At 42.1% G+C, this 20,488-nt stretch overlaps 1 protein-coding gene across 6 annotated transcripts in view; it reads right to left on the bottom strand.

The window, feature by feature from the left end:
• Window positions 1-20,488, bottom strand: part of GSK3B (glycogen synthase kinase 3 beta) — a 144,436-nt gene that overhangs the window by 52,645 nt on the left and 71,303 nt on the right. For all 6 annotated transcript variants that reach the window (XR_014782878.1, XM_084800610.1, XM_084800609.1 and 3 more), the window contains exons 4-5: window positions 4,954-5,064; window positions 239-369 (exon numbers count right to left, since the gene is read on the bottom strand). Coding sequence is in view for 5 of the 6 variants with exons in the window: in XM_084800610.1 (XP_084656736.1) it covers window positions 239-369; window positions 4,954-5,064 (242 nt within the window). In the remaining variant the exon portion in view is untranslated. The remainder of the gene's footprint in view (window positions 1-238; window positions 370-4,953; window positions 5,065-20,488) is intronic.

A 20,488-nucleotide genomic window follows, 5' to 3' on the forward strand; every position in this document is an offset into this window, starting at 1 on the left:
AACATATGTAATCAGTAAACATGTATAAGGGAACAGTCCTCAGAAGTTAACCGCAGGATGAAAGGTACACATTTATTATTCCGATACGTATTATCAAAACCATCCTCACAAGGAAGTCCATTTGATTATATTCCCTGAGGAAAGAGAACGGGGCTTAGACTACTATGGTTAATACACTTAAGAGATCACGTGGGGAGGAGGCGTATAGGGAGGGAAGGAAGTAAGAAGGCTAACTCACCTTCCGAAGTCACAGAGTTTTAATACAGCTGTATCAGGATCCAACAAGAGGTTCTGTGGTTTAATATCTCGATGGCAGATTCCGAAGGAATGGATATAGGCTAAACTTCTGAACAGCTGATACATATACAACTGCAATAAATAACAGACATTAATTCAGTACCCCTGGTTCCAAACACACTGTGATGCAGTGAATACACTCCCAGCAGAGAGGTAAAATGCTGATGGTGTTAGTACAATTCTCCCCTAAACAAATTTCCCTTTGTTTCTACTTAAGCTAGAAAACTAAAGTATAAATAAACATATATTTGTGCTATCCTTTAGTAATTTAGAAAAGCATACAGGTATGGCGGCGTACAACCGAGCCAGGGGGATTCTAAATCCAAGTCCCAAGTGTGGTGGCATACAACAGAGGCAGGATAAGTCTAAATTTAAGGCCTACCTGGGCAACTTAAACAGGGCTAGGGAGGCAGCCAAGCAGTAGAGCACTTGCCTACACCCACAGTCCTGGATTCATCCCCTTCAGCCACATTACTCAGGCCGCTGGATGGATTATTTTTAAATTTAACATGGATGAAGAGAGAGAGAGAGATCATGAGTCATGAGGGTGCTAGAGAGCAGCCTTTAGACAAGAAGCCAGGTTCATTAGTCTCCCTAGGATCTAGGGCTATAAAAGCATAGTCACTGTCGTTTTTAGAATTATTTATTTTTCTGAAATGTTAGCTTCCAAAATCATTAATAGGGGCCTAGGAAAAATCACAGGTAGAGTAATAAATCTAATCAATTGCCTATTAAGACAGCAGTAACTCTGCTGGTGAGTAATATTAACATACTTTAATATCCTCAGACTAACAGAGACTTCCAATGCCATTTAAAAACAGAAGCCTATGCGGATCTCTGAGTTCAAGGCTGGCTTGGTCTACAAAGTCAGTTTCAGGATAGCCAGAGTAAAACAAAACAAAACCCTATCTCAAAAACCAGAGACTGACAGTCAGATGCCTAGCCAACTACTGACATCGCTGTGATGGTAAATCTTGAGTGCAAGCTTGACAGCACTTAAGAGTAATCATGAGAACAAATTCTGGACAGGTCTGTAGGGCATTTCTAGACTGAGAAGGGAAAACCCATCCTAACTGTGGGCGGCGCTGTCTGATGGGCTAGGGAGCCCATGCACTTTGCATCCTCTCTGACTGTGGCCAGCTGCCCATGCCTTCCTACCATGACACACTGCATCCCCCACAACCACTGAGCCAAAAATAAACCTTTCCTTCCTTGAGCTGTCTTGGTTTGGAATTCTGTCAGAGCAAGCCTGGCCTGGGTCACATCATCTTCCTGCTTACTCCAAGAGATTAGGGACATGTGCCACTGACTGCAGCCTGATTCACTTTAAATTGTTTCTACACGCTCACTTTCTGACCTCTACCTCCCAGTTAATACCATGGACATAATTTCTGTAATGACTCAAATAAAAAACACTACTGTCTGATTAAAAAACAGGAATCAAAAGAAGTACTGACAAAAGATACTGTGTCCTCAACTACACTGCTACGGACTGGCATTATTTAAGTTAACATGGAAGCCACTGTCAGTCAGAGGTGTGAGGAAACTGCTAAGCTAGACATGTTAGCAGTGCATGTCTAAAGTGAATTTAAATCAGGCTACACAAGTTAAAGCCTTCTTCAAAGTGAAGCATAACAAAAATGTGTGCATAAGACCTTAAGTGCCAGCATTTGGAATTAAATTACAAATAAAGTATAAAGGCTTTCTAATTCTATCATTTTTCATTTACAGCGTCAATTTGTAAGTTCCAAATTGCTCCGAGAGCTTAATTCTCGTTATCACCAACAAAATGGTCTATAGCCACATGAGCTCACAAGCATCAACTAACCAAAGTTTTACCTGTTTCAGGGTATTTATATTTAGATTAATAAGTCAATGAAAGAAGTTTTCTCCTCCTCACACATACACACAAAAAAAGTGCGTAGCAGTTTAAAGTTAAAGATATCTCTTCCATCACTGTTTACTTCATTTTGCTTTGAAAAGTCAAGTTTAAGGATAAAATGAGACTTGCATCTTTTTTACTTTGGTCTTCTTTGTGAAACTGCACTTATATGAAAGTTGAAAGGCTTCCTGTACTACAATGAGCAAAAGAAAACAGCATCAAAAACAGCAAACCTGAGGCTTGGCACCACCCCAAGGCTGCACGCATTATGTCCCTGAAGCTTCACAATAGTTTCATGTAAACAGCATCTTCTCCTTTAAGTACACAGTAGGTGCTGCAAGGGGGACCAGACTGGCCAATATCACCTTGTGGTATCTACAGTGGCCTGGTGATTAATTAGTCCAATTTTAACTATAGTGTTTTTATTTTACCAAATTAAAAGGTTTCTTATCTGTATGAGTGGTTTGCATGTATAATGGTACACACACATACACACGAATAAACCGCCCATTCTCATAAAATAAAGTGTCTTCGCTGGGCTGTGGTGGTATACATCTTTAATCCAAGCCCTCAGCAGACAGGCAGATCTCTGTGAGTTCAAAGCTAATCTAGTCTAATAGTAAGACAGTCTTTTGGGGGAGGAGAGCGATGAGAAAGGAAGGAAGAATGAAGGCAGGTGGCGAAAGGAGGAAGAAAGAGGAAATAAGACTGATTCCTAGAAACTCAAATACGGGGATGCATGTAGTTCAGTAATGGGATGCTTACCTAGCATAGAAAGGACCTAGGGTGAATGCCCCACACCACTGCCAGAAAAAACAAAATAACAAAGGCTGTTTGATATGCAATATTTAATAACAATGGTTGTTTGATATGTAACATATTTATTCAACACATTCTAACAATAAGTCAAGTGCATTTTCGCCTATTTGTTTTCTTAATCATTGCAGTTGCTCTAAGAAATATTTTTATATGAGAGGAACTTATGGATGTACCCAGTTTCAACAGTTATAAGCTCTTAAATATAACTAAGGTCCAGTGTCCTCTTTTGTGTGCAACATCATCTATTTAAGACAAATAACACAGTGGCACAGGGGATAAAGTATGTCATACATATGAAAATGACATGGAAACCCATTATTTGCAATGCTAACCTTAAAAGTTAATAAAAAGGCCAAATAACAGAATTTTGTTTTTATTATTCATGAAAATACATCTAGCTCTCTGTGTCTTGACCCTTAACTCTTTTTTTTTCCCAACTTAAAAAAAATTTTTTTTAAGAATGACATCTTGGCTAGGTGACACACACCTTTAATCTCAGCACTCAGGAGTCAGAGACAAGTGGATCTGTCAGCTCAAAGCCAGCCTGATCTAGAGAGAGTTCCAGCACAGCCAGGGCTAAACAGAGAAATTCTGCCTCGAAAACCCAAAAATGAAAACTGGGGTGGCGTGGGGAGGGAGGGGGGGAGAGATGGCATCTTCTTATCATTAGCCTCCCACAGCTGCCTGCTCCTATTGCTAGAACCTACTAGAAAACCCGTAAGAGGACAGAGAGAGGGAGTAAATCTAGACCCATTCTGGAGTTACACCCCACACATTTTAACTCATGAACGATCTTCTTCTCCATGAAAGTTTGGCCATAGAATGATTTATTCAAGACCCCAAGGAGACGCTGCAGAAGCCCAGTTTCTTCTTTAGTGTGTGTGCTGATCTTTCCTGTCACATATGCCTTCTGCTTTAAATTATTTTCAGCTGAAGGTGGCAGTGTTGTGGTTGTTGCTCCAAGACAGCTCTTTGTCAAGTATGTGATAAAGTCAGTCAGGAGCTACACTGCTGTTACTGCGAAATAGGAAACATCCAAGCGTAACTCCTAGTGTCTATCTACAATTAGTCACTCACGCTTCTAATGGCAGTGCTCACGAGGCTAAGCAGGGAGACTGCTACGAGTATCCAAAGCTCCAAGCCAGTCTGAGCTGCAGGGTAAGACCCTGTCCACCCCCCATCTCACACCTAAAAGGAAGAGAACTAAGTTTCTAGCCGTCGACCAGAGCTGCAATTAGGATTGCACTGTATTAATTCCCAGCTACTTTAACATTAGTTCTACTTAAAAAGAGTGCAATAATAGCAGAATCAAAAACTGACAAAGGTTCAAATTTCTACAGTGAAATGTAATAAATACGGCTAGGTGCACCTGGCTGCCACTCCAGCTCTGGGTGGGATGGGAGACACAGACAAGGCCTAACTATGAGCTTGTATAAGGTTCAGGAAGACATCTCCTACGGCATCCTCTGCCGGCCTTCACCTGTGCACCACCTCCCCGTCCTGCACGACACACACAAGGTGTTAGGGTGAACACAATTAAAATCTGTGACCGTGAACGCTTTACTACATTGTATCAGAGTATCTGTTTCAATTAATTTATTTCATGTGCATGTATGTACATGCACATGGTGTGTGAGGTAGGCACACATGTCTAGCATGCATGTGGAGGAATAGAGGATGTGGAGTTGGTTCTCTTCGACCTTTCTGTAGGCTCCAGGAAGAGAATGCAAGCCATCAGAAGCCACCAGACTGGCACAGCAAGCACCTTTAAAATCCTCTGCACAGTAACGAACACTTTAAACAGGTTACAAAACCACATATGATCTTAACAAAATCTAGAGTTTGCTGCTTCTCCAAGGAGTAAACTCAGTACCAATGGAGTAGAAACATACCCAATACTCCCCGTGGCCCGTACTAAGTGTCTGTGAACTGGAAGCCGCCCCACTGTTACATACCTTGACATAGATCACAGGGAGTGTTTGTTTGGCTCGACTATAATGTCTGGCCACTCTGTACACTGTTTCCGGAACGTAGTCCAGCACCAGGTTAAGGTAGACCTCATCTTTCTGTAAGGTTTTTAAGAACAAAAGAACAAAAGCAGATTAGAGATTGATCTGAAATACTCAAATTAGAGTAAATTCTCTATACATCCACGTATTCAGATCTTTAAGGAAAAGCTTCATATGGTTAACTTTAATTACACAGAATTACTTTTGAACAAAACCAGAACTGGACAAATGCATCTACTGCACTTTATAATCCCAGTATAGTTAGGATTCCAACCACACTGCTTATGTACGCTTATGACAGCTTATCATTTATCATAATGTTTATTATTATTATTTTCTAGGCTGAAAAGTCAATGCCTCTTATCCTATCAGGAAAGATGGCTTGAAGACAGTGTTGAGGCAAAAACCAAGAAAGCAAGCTGCTGGCTGGCCCCGGCTCTGCTGCCAAGTGTGTACAGTGACGATCTGTCTCGGCTTCAGTTTCTTCAAAAGGCTGAGCTCGGTATTCTTTAAAATGTGTTAGCTGCCATACAAATGTTTTTGTTTGCCTGACAGTCTAAAACTTGTGAATCACTAATCTACGAGACAAAACTTATGACAACGAGATCGTCGATGAGTCTTGGGTGTACGTTTTTCTTTTTAGCAGCATAAAGACAGGGGTTCGATCTCAGTCAAGAGAAAGAAAGGAGTCACAGCCGAACAGCAAAGAGAACACAGCATTAGACACATTCTCTTCTCTGAACAGCACCAGTTAGGTAAACTGAAGGAGGATTACTATTGGCTACTGAGTGCTGCACCTGCAGGTGACTGTCACAGTCCCACCTATCACACTCAAGGGAACAGCTTCAGGGTCAACACTGAGCATCCCCTACAGCTCAAAGCTGCTACAGGAGGGAAGGGCGGGTCCAGGGGCAAAGCTGCCTAGGTAATGTTCATTTCTCCACTCCCCTCTTTTTTTACTAAAACCAGGTGTAGTTTCTTATCTATTTAAGTGAAGTATATAATCAACAGAGAAAAAACTATATTCAATCTATGAGTTCAAAGAATTCCGCGGAGCTCAAGAAATACCGCTTTATTATCTGTCCCCTGGATAGTCGTCCTCCTTCCATAGGCAACTGAAAAACTAAGGTTTGTCACTCCCACCAGCACTGGGATAGGGTAACAAGGGCAACAGTTTAACTATAATACAGCTATTCCCCACCAATTAAACACTGCCCATTTGAGGTTTCGGGGCTAAATTGACAGTCAAGTAGTTGTGACAATGACTAGGTAAATAGCCTGCAAAACTAAAAGTATTAAAGAAAAAAGTGTGCATTTTCCATAACTCTAGTGATATTTAGCTTTCTGCACAGTCTAGTCTAAACTCAAAAGCAACAAAGGCTACAAAGAAACTTCATATTAAAAAACATCATCATTAATTTAAGTTGGAGTTGAGATGTAGGGAGAGATAGACTCTATCTTGCTTTTACTATCTAAAGTGCCCATTAACAATTTTACAATTGGGCAGTGGTGGTGCATTCCTTTAATGCCAGCACTTTGGAGGTAGAGGCAGGAAAATCTTTCAGGCCATCCTGGTCTACTGAGCAAGTTCCAGCACAGCCAGAGCTATACAGAAAAACCCTGCCATTAAAAATAAAATGGTGGTGGTGGTGGTGTTGCTGGAGAAATAGCTCAGTGGTTAAAAGCAACGTCTGCTCTTCTAAGCTACCCAGGTTCTGTTCCAGCACCCCATGGCAGTTCAGAACTATCTGAACTCCAGTTCTAAGAGATCTTGACCTCCTCACACAGGCATGCAGGCAAAACACCAACGCACGATGGACGGATGGACAGATAGGATTTGGGGTTTAGGCTGGGTGTGGTGGTGTATGCCTTTAATTCCAACAGGTGGATCTCTGCAAGGCCAAGCCTGTCAGGGATAAAAAGTGAGCCCCTACCTTGAAAGGAGGGGAAAATGAGAGGGTACAGGGTGGGGACTCCCAGGTTCAAAAGTAAGTAAACAGCAAAGAAGAAACAAAAAGCAGTTGGTTATTAATTTTGACCAGATAGGCCTCAAGTTTATTTTTACAAAACTTGTGATAAAAGACAGGGAAAGCTGGCATCAGTGACTCGATGCAAAGCACAGCCAACGCAAAATCATCTCAGGGCTCCATGTTCTGTGTCTCCACTGGTTAAGAGAGACAACAAGCGTGTCTGTATATGAAGAAGCTAGGATAAGTTTATAAGAGAAAGTGGTGAAACAGGGTTCTAAGTACAGGGGTCCTCAACCTCTGGGGTGTGACCCCCTTTGGGTCAATTTGTAACAATGAGAATATATCTTGCAATCGATATTTACATTACAGTTCATAACAGTATCACAATTAGAGTAATGAAGTAACAAGAAAATAATTTTATGGCTGGGCTCACCACAAGATGAGCTATACTGAAGGGTCGCAGCATTATGGGGTTGAGAACCACTGCTCTAGAACACTATAAAATGAAAACAAGAAGTGAAACAGTAAAATTCCAAAATGCTCTGCCGTCTGAAACATTTTGAGTGTCAGCATGACATTCCAAGCAGGTGAACTGTACACATCACCTCACAGGGAAGGCTGGTCACAGTCAGAACAGGCACGGGGTAAGTAGAATGGTGCGTGCTCTGCAGCTCCTTAGGAGGGAGAAGCAGAAAGACTGAGTCCAGCACTTCCAGGCTGGTCAGGGAGACACGGCAAAAGGGAGAGAGAAAAGCCAGGCGCAGTGGTGCACACCTTTAATCCCAACACTCGGGAAACAGGCAGACAGATCGCTGTGAGGTCAAGCCCAGCCTGGTCTACAAAGCAAGGTCAGGATAGCCAAAGCCATATAGAGAAACCCTGTCTCAAAAACAAAAAGGGAGAGAGGAGAGAGAGGAGAGAGTGCGCACGCGTGCGAGCGTGCACTCACACTCTCTCAGTGGCTAAGAGCTCTTGTTCTTGATTTTATTCCTAACACCCACAGGGCAGCTCACAACTGCCTGTAACAGCTCTGGTTCAAGGAGATCCAGCGCCCACTTCTGGCCTTTTCAAGCACCAGGCACACAGTGATGCATAGACATACACTGGGGGGGATCCATATACATAACATAAAATTTAAATTAAAAATCACAGAAAACTAAACCCAAAATAAGTAACATTAGCAAACAACAACAAACAAACAAAAAAGCAGAGAAAACATGGGTGTACTGAAATCTTGTGCAAAATTAATGCCAGATTATATTTTTGAGGTACTTGTGAAACTTAAATGCATTTTGTGTTTAGATTCAGAGGGCATTCCCAAAACATTACACTACTTAATATTCTAAAGCCTTAAAAATTCCAAAATCCAACACTCCAGGGTCCCAAAGTTCAAATAAAAGAAATTCAACATTGTAACTAGGACGCAGGCACAGTGGACCTTGGGAGTTAGAAGGGTTAACCTTTATCTAAAAGACTGTTAAATCCAAGGGTTCCTATTCTAAAACGCATCTGACAATGTTTATTATGACACACTTAGGAACAACCCAGAAATGTGGATAGCACTAGATTACAGTTACAGCATTTGCTAAGGACACACTAAGGAGGAGGAACACAAAGATTAAGGATGAATGCCGAATGTTTGACGGAGGCGTCCAGCTGTGTGGTTCCAAGTCTGTCCTTCATAAATGTTATTGATTTGGATTGTTTACTTCATATTATACTACTAGGGTCTCAATGTCTCCCCAATGACTCATGTACTGATTAGTACTTGGAAGTGCTGAAAACTTTAGGAAGTGGATCAAGATAGAGGCAGCAGGTCACTGGCGAGAGCCACTGTTCCCTTGTGGGCCACTGCACATCACGCAATGCGTTTAGTCCAACTCCAGAAGTCTCTACTTAAGTCACACTTCTAACACCGCCGCAGTCCAAACCCAGCCTCCCAGCTCAGACCACGCTCTGAGCTACGCCTCTGTGGAATCAGAAGCAAGTTCCAAACAAGGCTGAGGTTGAATCTTAGCCCTAGGATATTCACGTCGCTCCCTCCTCCCACCACATCTCTCCACAATGGTGTTTTCAGGTTGTTAAAGGCTTCACCACAACTGACAACCTGAAAATACCAGCTGACACTGTCAACACCTCCTAAATTGTGAGGTGAAAGAATTTAAATTGTTCTCCCTGGATATTTTTGTCACGCCAGTGTTTTGAAATCTGACTAACACCATGTATGATTTCAATTATTAGAGGTTTGAAGGAACAAATGCCCACAATGGTACAATGGTTGAGTAACAAACATAAAGGTAAAGCTGGACGGTAACATGGAGGGGAGTAGTGGGTGGCAAGGCAGTATGTGACTTAGTTGAAAGCATTTATAAACAATTCACAAAATAAAAGCACCAGGAGACAGCTGACAGTCAGCCTGCAACCTCTCATTTCCACAGCCGTCTACCCTGACACCACGAACAAGAACGTCTAAAATGGAAGGCCCAGTACAGACGGCACGGCCTCTAATAGGCCAGAGTGACTGAATGAACTCAATGTAAAATGTAGCAAGGTAGAAACCTTACACTGAAAACTCGGAGCATCCACATAAAGATAGGCCAGATAAAATGAAGACCGGCTAACCAGAACTGAAGAGGAATAAACAAGGGGCTCAGTGAAGCAGGGTTCAGACTTCCACAGATAACTCTTCTAAGTACTGACGACGAGGACGACGACATCAACGACGACAACTCCTTTTTTAGGCAGCACAGTTTAACAAAGCAGTATGCATCAAAGGGACGTAAATAAAACCGTCTGCAGAAGGGCCAGTACTGCAATTTATTATAAGAAACAATGAAGCGTAAACAATGGTTTTCTTAAATTTAAATATTTTAATGTAAATAACCACAGTATTAACCCATGAAGTGAGAGTATTCAATCCCAGAAAACATGGAGAAAAAAACCTGATATTTCACATTCTCAAAGTAGTACATTTTTTTGAGTTTCCTGTAAATATTATTCAGGTGACTCATGTTTACGACAGTATTTCAAAAAGAAAGAAGACCCAGGATTTTCTTGTAATTTTCTGAAACCTGTGTTTGTTGTAATTTCAAAACAATCTCTTATGAGCTGCCAGAAAATTCAACAATTTGATGTAAATTAAAGCTAATAAAGCCAGGCACGGTGGAGCATGCCTGTAATCCCAGCACTCAGGAGGAAGTAGCAGGCAGATCTCTGTGAGTTCGAAGCCAGCCTGGTCTACAGAGAAAGTCCAGGACAGCCAAGGCTACACAGAGAAACCCTGTTTCAAAAACAAACAAAACAAAACAGAAAGCTAATGACAGAGATACACCTACGAGGCTGGAGAGATGGCTCAGAGGTTAAGAGCACTTACTGTTCTTCCAAAGGTTCTGAGTTCAATCCCCAGCATCTACATGGTGGCTCACAATCATCTATAATGAGATCTAGTGCCCCCTTCTGGCCTGCAGTTGTTACATGCAAGAGACTATTGTATACATAATAAATAAATCAATCTATCTTTAAAAAACAAACTATTAAGAAAAAAAGAAATACACCCAGAGAGACTACAACCTCAAATGTACACCGGCACAGGAAAGCACCACCCTCAGAGCTGCTGCTGAGACTCCATCCCCGTCTTAGGATCTGCTGCTACAGTGTGTGAGGCATCCTTGCCTACAAAGTAGATGTTACTGAGAAACAGACTGTACAATTATGGACCACTTTTCCATAGTGGCCCAGTAACCTGTTCATCACCACTCCCTCATCACTGACATTTGGTCCTCTATGGATGGCATGGTGAAGCTATACAAATGGTGTGGGCTAACACCACAGAAGAGCAGCGGCAGGGACAGGGACAGACTCCAGGTTAGCAGTGTAAACCAGACAGCATTAAAATGGTCCTATCCCCAGATGACTCGTGAGGTCAAAGAAATAAAACTGCTTGAGGCCGAAGTTTTAAATAGATATGATATCATTCTAAATTGACATTGGAAGCAAAGCAACGAGTCAGAGTTTGGTAATGGGACAGGCAACGCAGCATCATGGCAGGCCTGCACTCTCAGAATTGGTGTCAGAAATGTAGTTGGCAAAACCCAAGCAGTTGTCCTTCCTGGGCTGCACAGGGCTAGCAAAGGAGAGGGGCTGTACATCAGTACAGTGGGGGCTGGAGAGATGGCTCAGATGGTCTTCCAAAGGTCCTGAGTCCAATTCCCAGCAACCACAGGGCTCATAACCATCTATAATGATATCTAGTGCCCTCTTCTGGCCTGTTGGTTCACATGTGGACCAAATACTCTATAAACAAACAAACAAACAAACCTTTAAAAAATAAAATAAAGAGCATTAGTAAAATGGGGTAAGGATTAATGGGGTATCTTTTGCTCAGGATGCTGTGGAAGAAGATGGAATGGGACGATGGTGTGGTTTGAATGAGCAATGCCCCTCATGGGCTTGTGTGTCTAGACACTTGGTCCTCAGCAGGTGGCACAGTTAGGAAAGTTATGGAACCTTTAGGAGGTAAAGCCTGGAGTAAGCACCCCTGACCCCTGCAGAGGCAATTTAGGTTTACTAGCCTGACCCCAGTTTCTGTTCTCCTTTCTCTGTTTCCTGGGTGCAGATGAAATGTAACCCCTTTCTTCCCAGGTGCCACACTGCCTTCTCCTGCCAACACCTTCCAGGCCATCATGGACGCTTCTTCTCTCTGTGTGCTGATTTTCGACTGATACTCAGCACTCTATAACAGCAACAGAAAAGAGACTAGCAAAAAAACCAAACACCTAGCCAAAACAATAACAACAACAACGGGACAAACATCTAAAAATAATTATCAAAACTGCAAACACTTAGCCAGGCAATGGTGGCTCACACCTTTAATGCCAGCACTTGGGAGGCAGAGGCAGGTGGGTCTCTGAGTTTGAGGCCAGCCCGGTCTACAGAGCAAGTTCCAGGACAGCCAGAGCTACAGAGAAACCCTATTGGGGGAGTGGGAGTGACCAAAACTTTTGTGTGGGGAAAAAATGAACATACATCAAGTAAACCTTGGAAGAGCAGCTGGAAGATATTAGGAAAGGGCATGTCTTTAATCCCAGTACCCAGGGGCCAGAGACAGGAGTCTCTCTGAGTTCAAAGCCCATCTAGTCTAAATAGCTAGTTCTAGGACAGGCAGGACTGCAGAGATCCTGTCTTTTTTTTTTTTTAAAGGAGAGAGAAGGCAATTAAGAAAAAAAAGATGATTTTGATTACATAAAAAATAGAAAAATCATGCTACTCAAAACCAAACCACACAGAACTCGCCCAAAAGTGATCATTTCGGAGAAGGGACTTCTACTGCATATGACAAAGGACAAAATAATTGCTTTTATCTAAAGTACTGACTTACAGACAATCAGAAAATATAAATATCAAAGCTGAAGGTGGAAAGAGTTCAACTTCACTTATAATTATAGTAACAAAATAAAGATACAACAAACTACAATTTTTTCCTTCACAAATGAGAAAAATGCAATTTGGGAAAATTAGGTATTAGGAAAGGTCACTTGCTGCCTAATCTGCACCACCATATGCCCTGGTAAGTCTAAGCTCATGGGAGCTTCTGAGAAGTCAGTGAGCTAATGCATGAAGGCAAAGGGAAGCTACACAGAAACCACCATGGCTTGGCCACGTCATTTGTTAGGACTGCCCATTAAGACTATTGTGTGCCTATGTGTACAGTACCATTAAGTATAGACAAAAAGAGTAAGGAATTAAAAATAATCTACAAGCCTATGACTTAGCTTTCTACCACTGGGATACAGTCTAGCATCAAAAGCAACTTGGAGAAGAGAGACATATTCATCTTCCAGCTCTCAGGTCACACTCCATCACTGAGGAGAGTCAGGGCAAAATTCAAGGCAGGAGCCGGGAGGCAGAAGCTGATGCAAAAGCTGCGGAGGACCACTGCTCACTGGCTGGCTAGGTTTGTTTTCTTATTTGCTCCAGGACTCAAGGCTACCACACAATGGACTGGGCCGGTTTTGTGATTTTCTCACTATCTCTCTCTGTTTTTCTCCTCATTTCTCTCTGTCTTTCCCTCTCTCCTCTGTCTGTCTGTCTGTTTCTGCTTCCTTCCCCCTCATAAAACTTGGTCTCTCATAGTTCAGGCTGGCCTTGAATCCTCAGGTTTAGCCCAGGATAACCTTGAACTCCTGATCTTTCTGTCTCAGCCTCCTGATTGCTACAAGATTACAGGTGTGTGTTATCCTGTACTTTTGTGTTTTGTGTTTATACCTAGATATTTACATAACACCAACAAAATGAAAATTTAAGAATCAAAAATAGGCACTGGAGAGATATGGCTCAGAGGTTAAGAGCACTGGCTGATCTTCAAAAGGTCCTGAGTTCGATTCCCAGCAATCACATAGTGACTTACAATCATCTATAATGTGATCTGATGCCCTGAAGGTGTACACACAGGCAGAGTACTATACACATAATAATAAATGAATAAGCCTTAAAAAAAATAGTAAAAGAAAGAATAGGTAGCTGGAAAAGAACAAAGACCTTAAGAAATGAGTCTGTATCTGAGACTGCGAAATATGAAATCTTAGTTCTGGTTTCTGCTGCTTAGATAAAGCACCCTGCTCTCTTACACAAAGGGCCAGTTGCCCAGGGTTATAACCACCCACATCAATAATTTCTTAATCATCATTTAAGAAAATGCCCCACAGGCTTGCTTATAGGCCAGTTTTATGAGAGGTATCTTCCTCACTGGAGAGTCCCTCTTCCCAAATGACTTTAGCGTGTGTCAAGCTGACATAAAAATAACCAACACACACGGTTATTAATTATTATTTTTTAAAAAACTGAGTAAGGCAGGAATGGTGGCGCATATCTGTAATCCCAGCACATGGGAGGCAGAGGCAGGCAGGGGCAGGCAGATCTCTGCAAGTTCAAAGCTGGCCTAGTCTACAAAGTGAGTCTAGGACAGCCAAGCCTACACAGGGAAACCCTGTCTTGAAAAAAAAACAAACAAACAAACAAAAAAACAAAACAACATCAACAGTACTAGACTGATTTTTCTCAGTAAAAAAGCATATAATATTGTCACATTACTTGAGGCACAGTTACAATTAACTTTTTTAAAGAAAAATTTTCTTTAAAGATCATAATACTTTAAAAGAAAGTGTTCATGTAATTTTCTTTGATAGTATGTTTTATAATGTGTCACTACAGTACTACTAGTGTTCTGTGCTTGCTTTTTTAATATGATGCGCCCACTACCATTGGCTTTCAGTCTGTGCTGTAGTACTATAGCACAGAGCCACTGCAGTTGGCAGGCTGCTTTACTGAGCTGTTAGACCTAGTAGCAGTACACAAGTAAAGTGTAGCAAGTCGTAACAAGGGCAGGGAGGCAGCAAAGAAACGTAGGACTTCTAGGATGGTGGGTTTAGAATCCCAGGGGACTTTGTTCCTCAAATGGTGAACATCTAACTGGTAAAGCGATTTAGTGTTTGGAAACTGTAAGGACACCCAGCAAATGAAAACAACAGTTAAGAAATGATGTTAAACCTTGGAGAGCCAACTAGAGTGTGATGTCAGAGCTGACTAGCTGAAGCTGTGTAAATCCAGGGCAGGCCTGTAGAGCACCACATATTGGTAAGGTCAATCCAGCATGATTAACTGTTCTACATGGACAGAGCCACAACATACGAAGAAAACACTGATGGAAAGGACAGGAGCTCCTCAGCGCTGCTGCAGACCATAATACACCTTCTGCATGATGAGCAGGGAGCTTGGGCACTGCCACCAAGTACACCAACCCTTCTCCCTACACCGCAGTACACACTCTTCTTGGGCACACATAGGAAATGACATACGACAGACCACGGAAAGCCTCAGAACCAACTTCAGTAATTTACAAGAGTGAAATCATATGCAGTACCTTCTCCAGCCACAATGGACACTAGCCATCAAGGACAGAAGGAGGGCTGGCGAGATGGCCCAGCTGGTAAGGAAGGTGCCTGCCACCAAGTCTCATGACCTGAGTTCAATCCTGGCACACATGGTGGAAGGAGAGAACTGACTCTCACAAGCTGTCCTCTGACCAACACACTCAATACTGGCAATAATTGTAAACAAAAATATCACACTTTAAACTTTATGGGATGCAGCATGCACAGACACACACACACACACACACACACACAATTTAAAAAAAATTTTTTAGGCTAGAGAGTCACCTAGTGGATATACTGCTTTGCCACACAGGCTTGAAGAACTGAGTTCAGGTCTCACATAAGACTAGATGAGCCCGCACCAACAGTACAGGGGAGAGGGGTCTTAAGGACCTCAGGGACTTGCTGCTCAGCCATGCTAGCCCCAAAATCGAGTCCTGCCTTCAGTGAGGTACCCTGCGTTAAAAAATGAGGTATGGAACAAGTGATGCCCCCACCCCTGCACACACGGGCAGGAACAAGCATGCGCGCACACACATAGACACACAGACACAGACACACACACACATACACACGATTTCACTGGGTATAGTGACTCATTCACGAAACCCAAGCACTTGGGATGCTGAGGCAGGAAGCCTGCCGTCGGTTCCAGGCCAGCCTGACTATAGGATAAGACATCTTTAAAAAGGAAACTAAAATAAGAGAAAAGAAACTGGAGTGGGGAGGAGAAAGAGAGAAGAGAAAGAAAACAGAGAACAAGAGATCTCACAGGAACCACAGCTCAGCAGTGCTCTGTGACATGCTGAGAATGCACAAGGTCCTGGGTTTTGATCTCCAGCAGCGTGTGAGCACACTCGTGTAGGCACAGGAACACAACACACACACACTCACTCTCTCTCTCTCTCTCTCTCTCTCTCTCTCTCTCTCTCTCTCTCTCTCTCTCACTCATTCACCATCCCACCCCCACATAAAGATTTCAAATCAATAGCAGCTTGAGACTTAGGGGGGAAAAGAAACTAAATGTAAATCTCAAAAGAAAATACTTTCAAACATTTAAGCAGAGGTAAAATAGATAACAGAAAACTATAGTCAACAAAAACCAGACGTGGGTTGTGGGCGAGGGTGTGTGTGCACACGTGTGCAGCACGTGGAAGCCAGGGGCCAGCCTTGGGAGCTACTCTGCAGGGTCTCTCACTGGCCAGGGAAACTCAGGAGACGTGTCACTGCGTGCATGTGGACTTGAGGCTGAACTCGGTCTTCGTGAGCACTCCCCAGTCCGAGCTGCCACCCCACTGGGAAAATTAAAACACATTTAAGTGAAAATAACAAAGACAAAAGAAAAATAACTAATATTTTAAAAATCAAAGTATACACTATTAATCATAAATAAGAGACCTATGACAGCATGATAGCCTGAATGAAATGGAGAATTTCTTTTGAAGCCTAAAAATGACCAAATTGATGCAAGATAAACAGATGAACACACTTCTAATGCAAGACTGAGTGTCTAAAAAACGTCCAACAAAATGAATTTCAGCATCAGAGTGAATTTTGAAGAATAAATACAAAGTTCAAGAGTAAATCATTTATAGAAGAAATTAACGAGCGTATAAAACTCTTTTCCTAAAAGGAGAAGGGAAACTGCGCGTGGCTCCATCATGCCCCTGCACACACTTCTCAGGACAGGAGGAGGGGGAGCTCTTGGCCCATGAGTTTTGATAGTGGCCTTGAAGATTCTAGCTCAAAAGAAGGGGGAAGATAAATAAATACAGAAGAGGACGAAGGAACAATTCTTAGCTCAGTGAGGACAATGATATCCTAATACCAAAGGAAGGGTTAAAAAAAAAAAAAATCACCAGAGAATTACAAGCCAATACCCTCTATGTAAATGCAAAAAATCCTCAACAAAATATGAGAAAAATAATATCCAAATTTAAAGGATTATATACAATAACCAACTGGGATTATTTTGGGAATGTAAGAGAATGGTTCAACACTATCACTGATAAATATGGTCATCTCAACTATTACAGTTATTTAATAAAACTAAGCTCTGCTTCAAGAAAACATTAAAAATGTGTACAAAATAGTTATGACAGTTACACAACTTTACAAATGTAACTCATGTTCTTGAATTATACACTTAAAAGATGACTAAAGGACCAGTGCAATGGCTTAGCATGTAACTGTGTCTGCAGGCAAGCCTGACTGTAGAGAGAATATCTTGTGTATTGTATGGACGCATCAAGTATCAACTGAAAAAAAAACAAAAACCTATGGCTTATAGGAAAGGGTAGAATAGAAGGTGGGGCAGCCTGTAGGCAGAAAAGATTCTGGGATAATGCCAGGTGCAGGAGGTTCACCCTGGAAGATGTGAAGACAGACACATGGTACCTGAGCAGAAGTAACCAGCCACCTGGCTGACTATAGATTAGTATAAATGGGCTATGAGCTAGTCAGAGAAGAGCCCAGCTATATGGCCTCAGTATTTGTAAATATATTTGGAGGCTCAGGAGTCATTATTCTGGGAGCTTGGAGCCAGGAGGGAAAAGATGCACCTGATGATCGGAGCTCAATCCCAGAGAATCAAATGAAAGGAGAGCATCAGTTCCTACAATTTCACCTCCACACATGTTCGACGGCACCCCAGCATCCAACACATACAATAAATAAGTGTAATAAAAACATTTTTTAAATGGAAGCAAATTTTGTTACATGTATTTTTAAGGTATCACATTGGATAAGAAGAAGTAAAGTTATTTCTATTTGTTGATGATAAGATGCCATGAATTTTTAAATTGTAAAAAAATTTTTACTTTTAAAAAGCTACTAGATATGAAGTTCAGTAAGGGTACTATCCCCAAAATAAAGATCCTTAAAATAACATAAAATGAGACTAGAGAGATGCCCTCAGTGGTTAAGAGCATTTGTTGCTCTTACAGAAAACCCATGAAGGCTCACAAGCATCCATGATAACCCCAGTGCAGATGACATGACACCCTGACCTCTCCCGACTACCTCAGGCACCAGGCATCCATGTGCTGCACATACATACACACAGGTAAAAAGCACATGGGCAAAAATTAAATGCATTTTAAAAAACAAAATAAATCCTAACTTCAAATGATAAATATTACTATCTATGCTGAGCTCTATTTTAGCACTTAAAATTTTTTTTACTCTTGGAGTGTGTGTGTGTGTGTGAGTGTGTGTGTGTGTGTGTGTGTGTGTGTGTGTGTGTGTGTGTGTGTGTGTGTACACATGCGTGCACGCATGTGTTTAGGCCAGAGAAGATTGTTAACTGTCCTGAGCTATCACTCTCTGTCTTACCCACAATGCTGGGACTAAGGCGTGTGTAGCCATGCCTGGTTTTTATGGGGATGCTGTGGTTATGAACTAAGTTCTCAAGCTTTCAGCAGCACAGTTAGTACCCTCAGCCACTGAACCATGTTGCCAGCCTAGCACTCAGTTTTCCAAGAATATCTAGAAGGCTTTCAATAAATCATCTACAAAACTAAGTAAACACTGACTCAAGAGTTAGATTAAGTGTTGAAGAAACAAAATTGGTTAAAATCTAGGAATGCTTTTGAGAATAACATATAGTAAAGAAGACCTAGCTTTTTTTAAATTGTGGTAAAAATTTAGAAAATGTCATTTTAAAATACATGCAAGATATTATAGATAAACTTCGGGAGGTTATAAAGGTAGAAAGGAATGAAGTAGTGGTGCTAACTGATGAACTGAGATACACTGAACAGAAATCCACCTAAAAAGAACAGAGAGATGCAGTGGAGAGGAGACAACCTGAAGAGCCTCTGTGGGAACATGGGGAGCACTGTGCGTGGGCAAGGCTGGAGCACAGCAGCCCTGACAGAGCAGAGCGAGGCAAGCTCAGCCACAGACAGAGCCTCTGAGCTGGAGAGCTGGCTCGGTGGTGAGACCACGTGCTGCTGCAGCTCCAGGGAATCCAACATCCACTTCTAACTTCCGCAGGCGCCTGGTCTGCGCATGGTTCTCATACATACATACAAACAAAACTCATAAAAAGTAAATACACATAAAAAATAAGGAGACCTTCTAAGTCATGCTAAGAAATACGGAATTTGCCTTTGAAGCAAAAGAAGTGAGTAATGAAATCAGAAATCTACCTACTGTTATTTAGGGACAGTTGCAACTTCCATCTCCAATGGCCACTAATCACTAACGTCTTTGCTGAGAGCAGACACTGAACTCTCAACACAACGATACGACCCTTCTCAATTGGCAATAGTTAGCAAGAGGTGTTATCTAGAACCCGGGACTCCTAGACTCAGAACACGGCTTTACCCTAAATCATACAGTTCTGTGGAGTGAGCTACAGCTAAGGGCAGACACAGAGCTGTTTCCACAGAAGAGCTGCTTTGTTCATTTGGTCTATCGCAATACTTCATAAAAATTTCATGAGCATGATTTCTATAGCCACATACTAAAGTGTTTTTTTTAAAATCACTATTCTATAGACTTGAAATTCATAAAAGTATTAAGTCTAAAATTTCAAAGCACTCTAAATTCCCACTGTTACCTAATCAAGGGAAATGCACTATTCACACTCGATTAGAGCTCCTAAAAGGTATATGGTAATCTACAATACGTTGCCTACAGCATGCTTTGGTTACCACAGCAAACAATAATCTCAACAAGAATGTTCACAGTTCTGACCCCACCCTGGCTGAGGAACCCTTCTGGTTGCAATAGCTTGCATTTCTCTAGTTACAAGCATCCAGCTGATTGCCTAAAGCAAAAGTCTTTAAAGCTGTGGGCAGGGGGGCTAGAGACATGGTTTGCACAAGAAAAAGAACTGTGGTCCTAGGTTAGATTCCTAAGCCCCACATGGTAGCTCACCAACTCTTAACTCCAGCTCCAGGGGATACGATGCCCTCTTCTGGCCTCCCAGGGCAATGCCTGCACATGGTGCATAGACATAAAATGCCTGCTGGGCGTGGTGGTGCCACGCCTTTAATCCTAGAACTCAGGAGGCCTACAGAGAGAGTTCCAGGACAGCCAGGGCCACACAGAGAAACCCCATCTCAGAAACAAATAAACAAAAAACTTAAAATTTGTTCATTAAAAATATGAATCCTAGCTAAGTCTACCCAGATCACAAATGCACTTTCAGACACACCCTGAGGTGTGAGGTTAGTTACAACTCAAAGGTTAAAAATAATAAGCAGGTCACGAGCGGTGCTGTGTACTGCAGCTCGAGAGAACAGTCTAACTCCACAAACTAAGACACAGTAGAGCAGTGTGTAGTAAGCTTCAATGTGACTGGATACGTGACCACGTGAAGACAGAGGTATGGAGTGAGATACGAGAACTGAAGTCAACAGTGACAACAGGATAGAGGAGGTTTATTTTATTTGTTAAATTCCCAAAAATGGAGTGATAAAAAGCCTCGAGTAGGCACTGGGAAGGTGACACAGTGGTTAAGTGCACTGGCTGTTCTTCCAGAGGACCTGAGTCTGGCTCCCAGCACTCACATGGTGGCGCACAACCATCTCTAACTCCAGGTCCAAATGATCTGACGCCCTCCTCTTTTGG

This window comes from Acomys minous (genome assembly GCF_964271855.1).
Source record: "Acomys minous genome assembly, chromosome: 11".
Lineage (NCBI taxonomy): Eukaryota > Metazoa > Chordata > Mammalia > Rodentia > Muridae > Acomys > Acomys minous.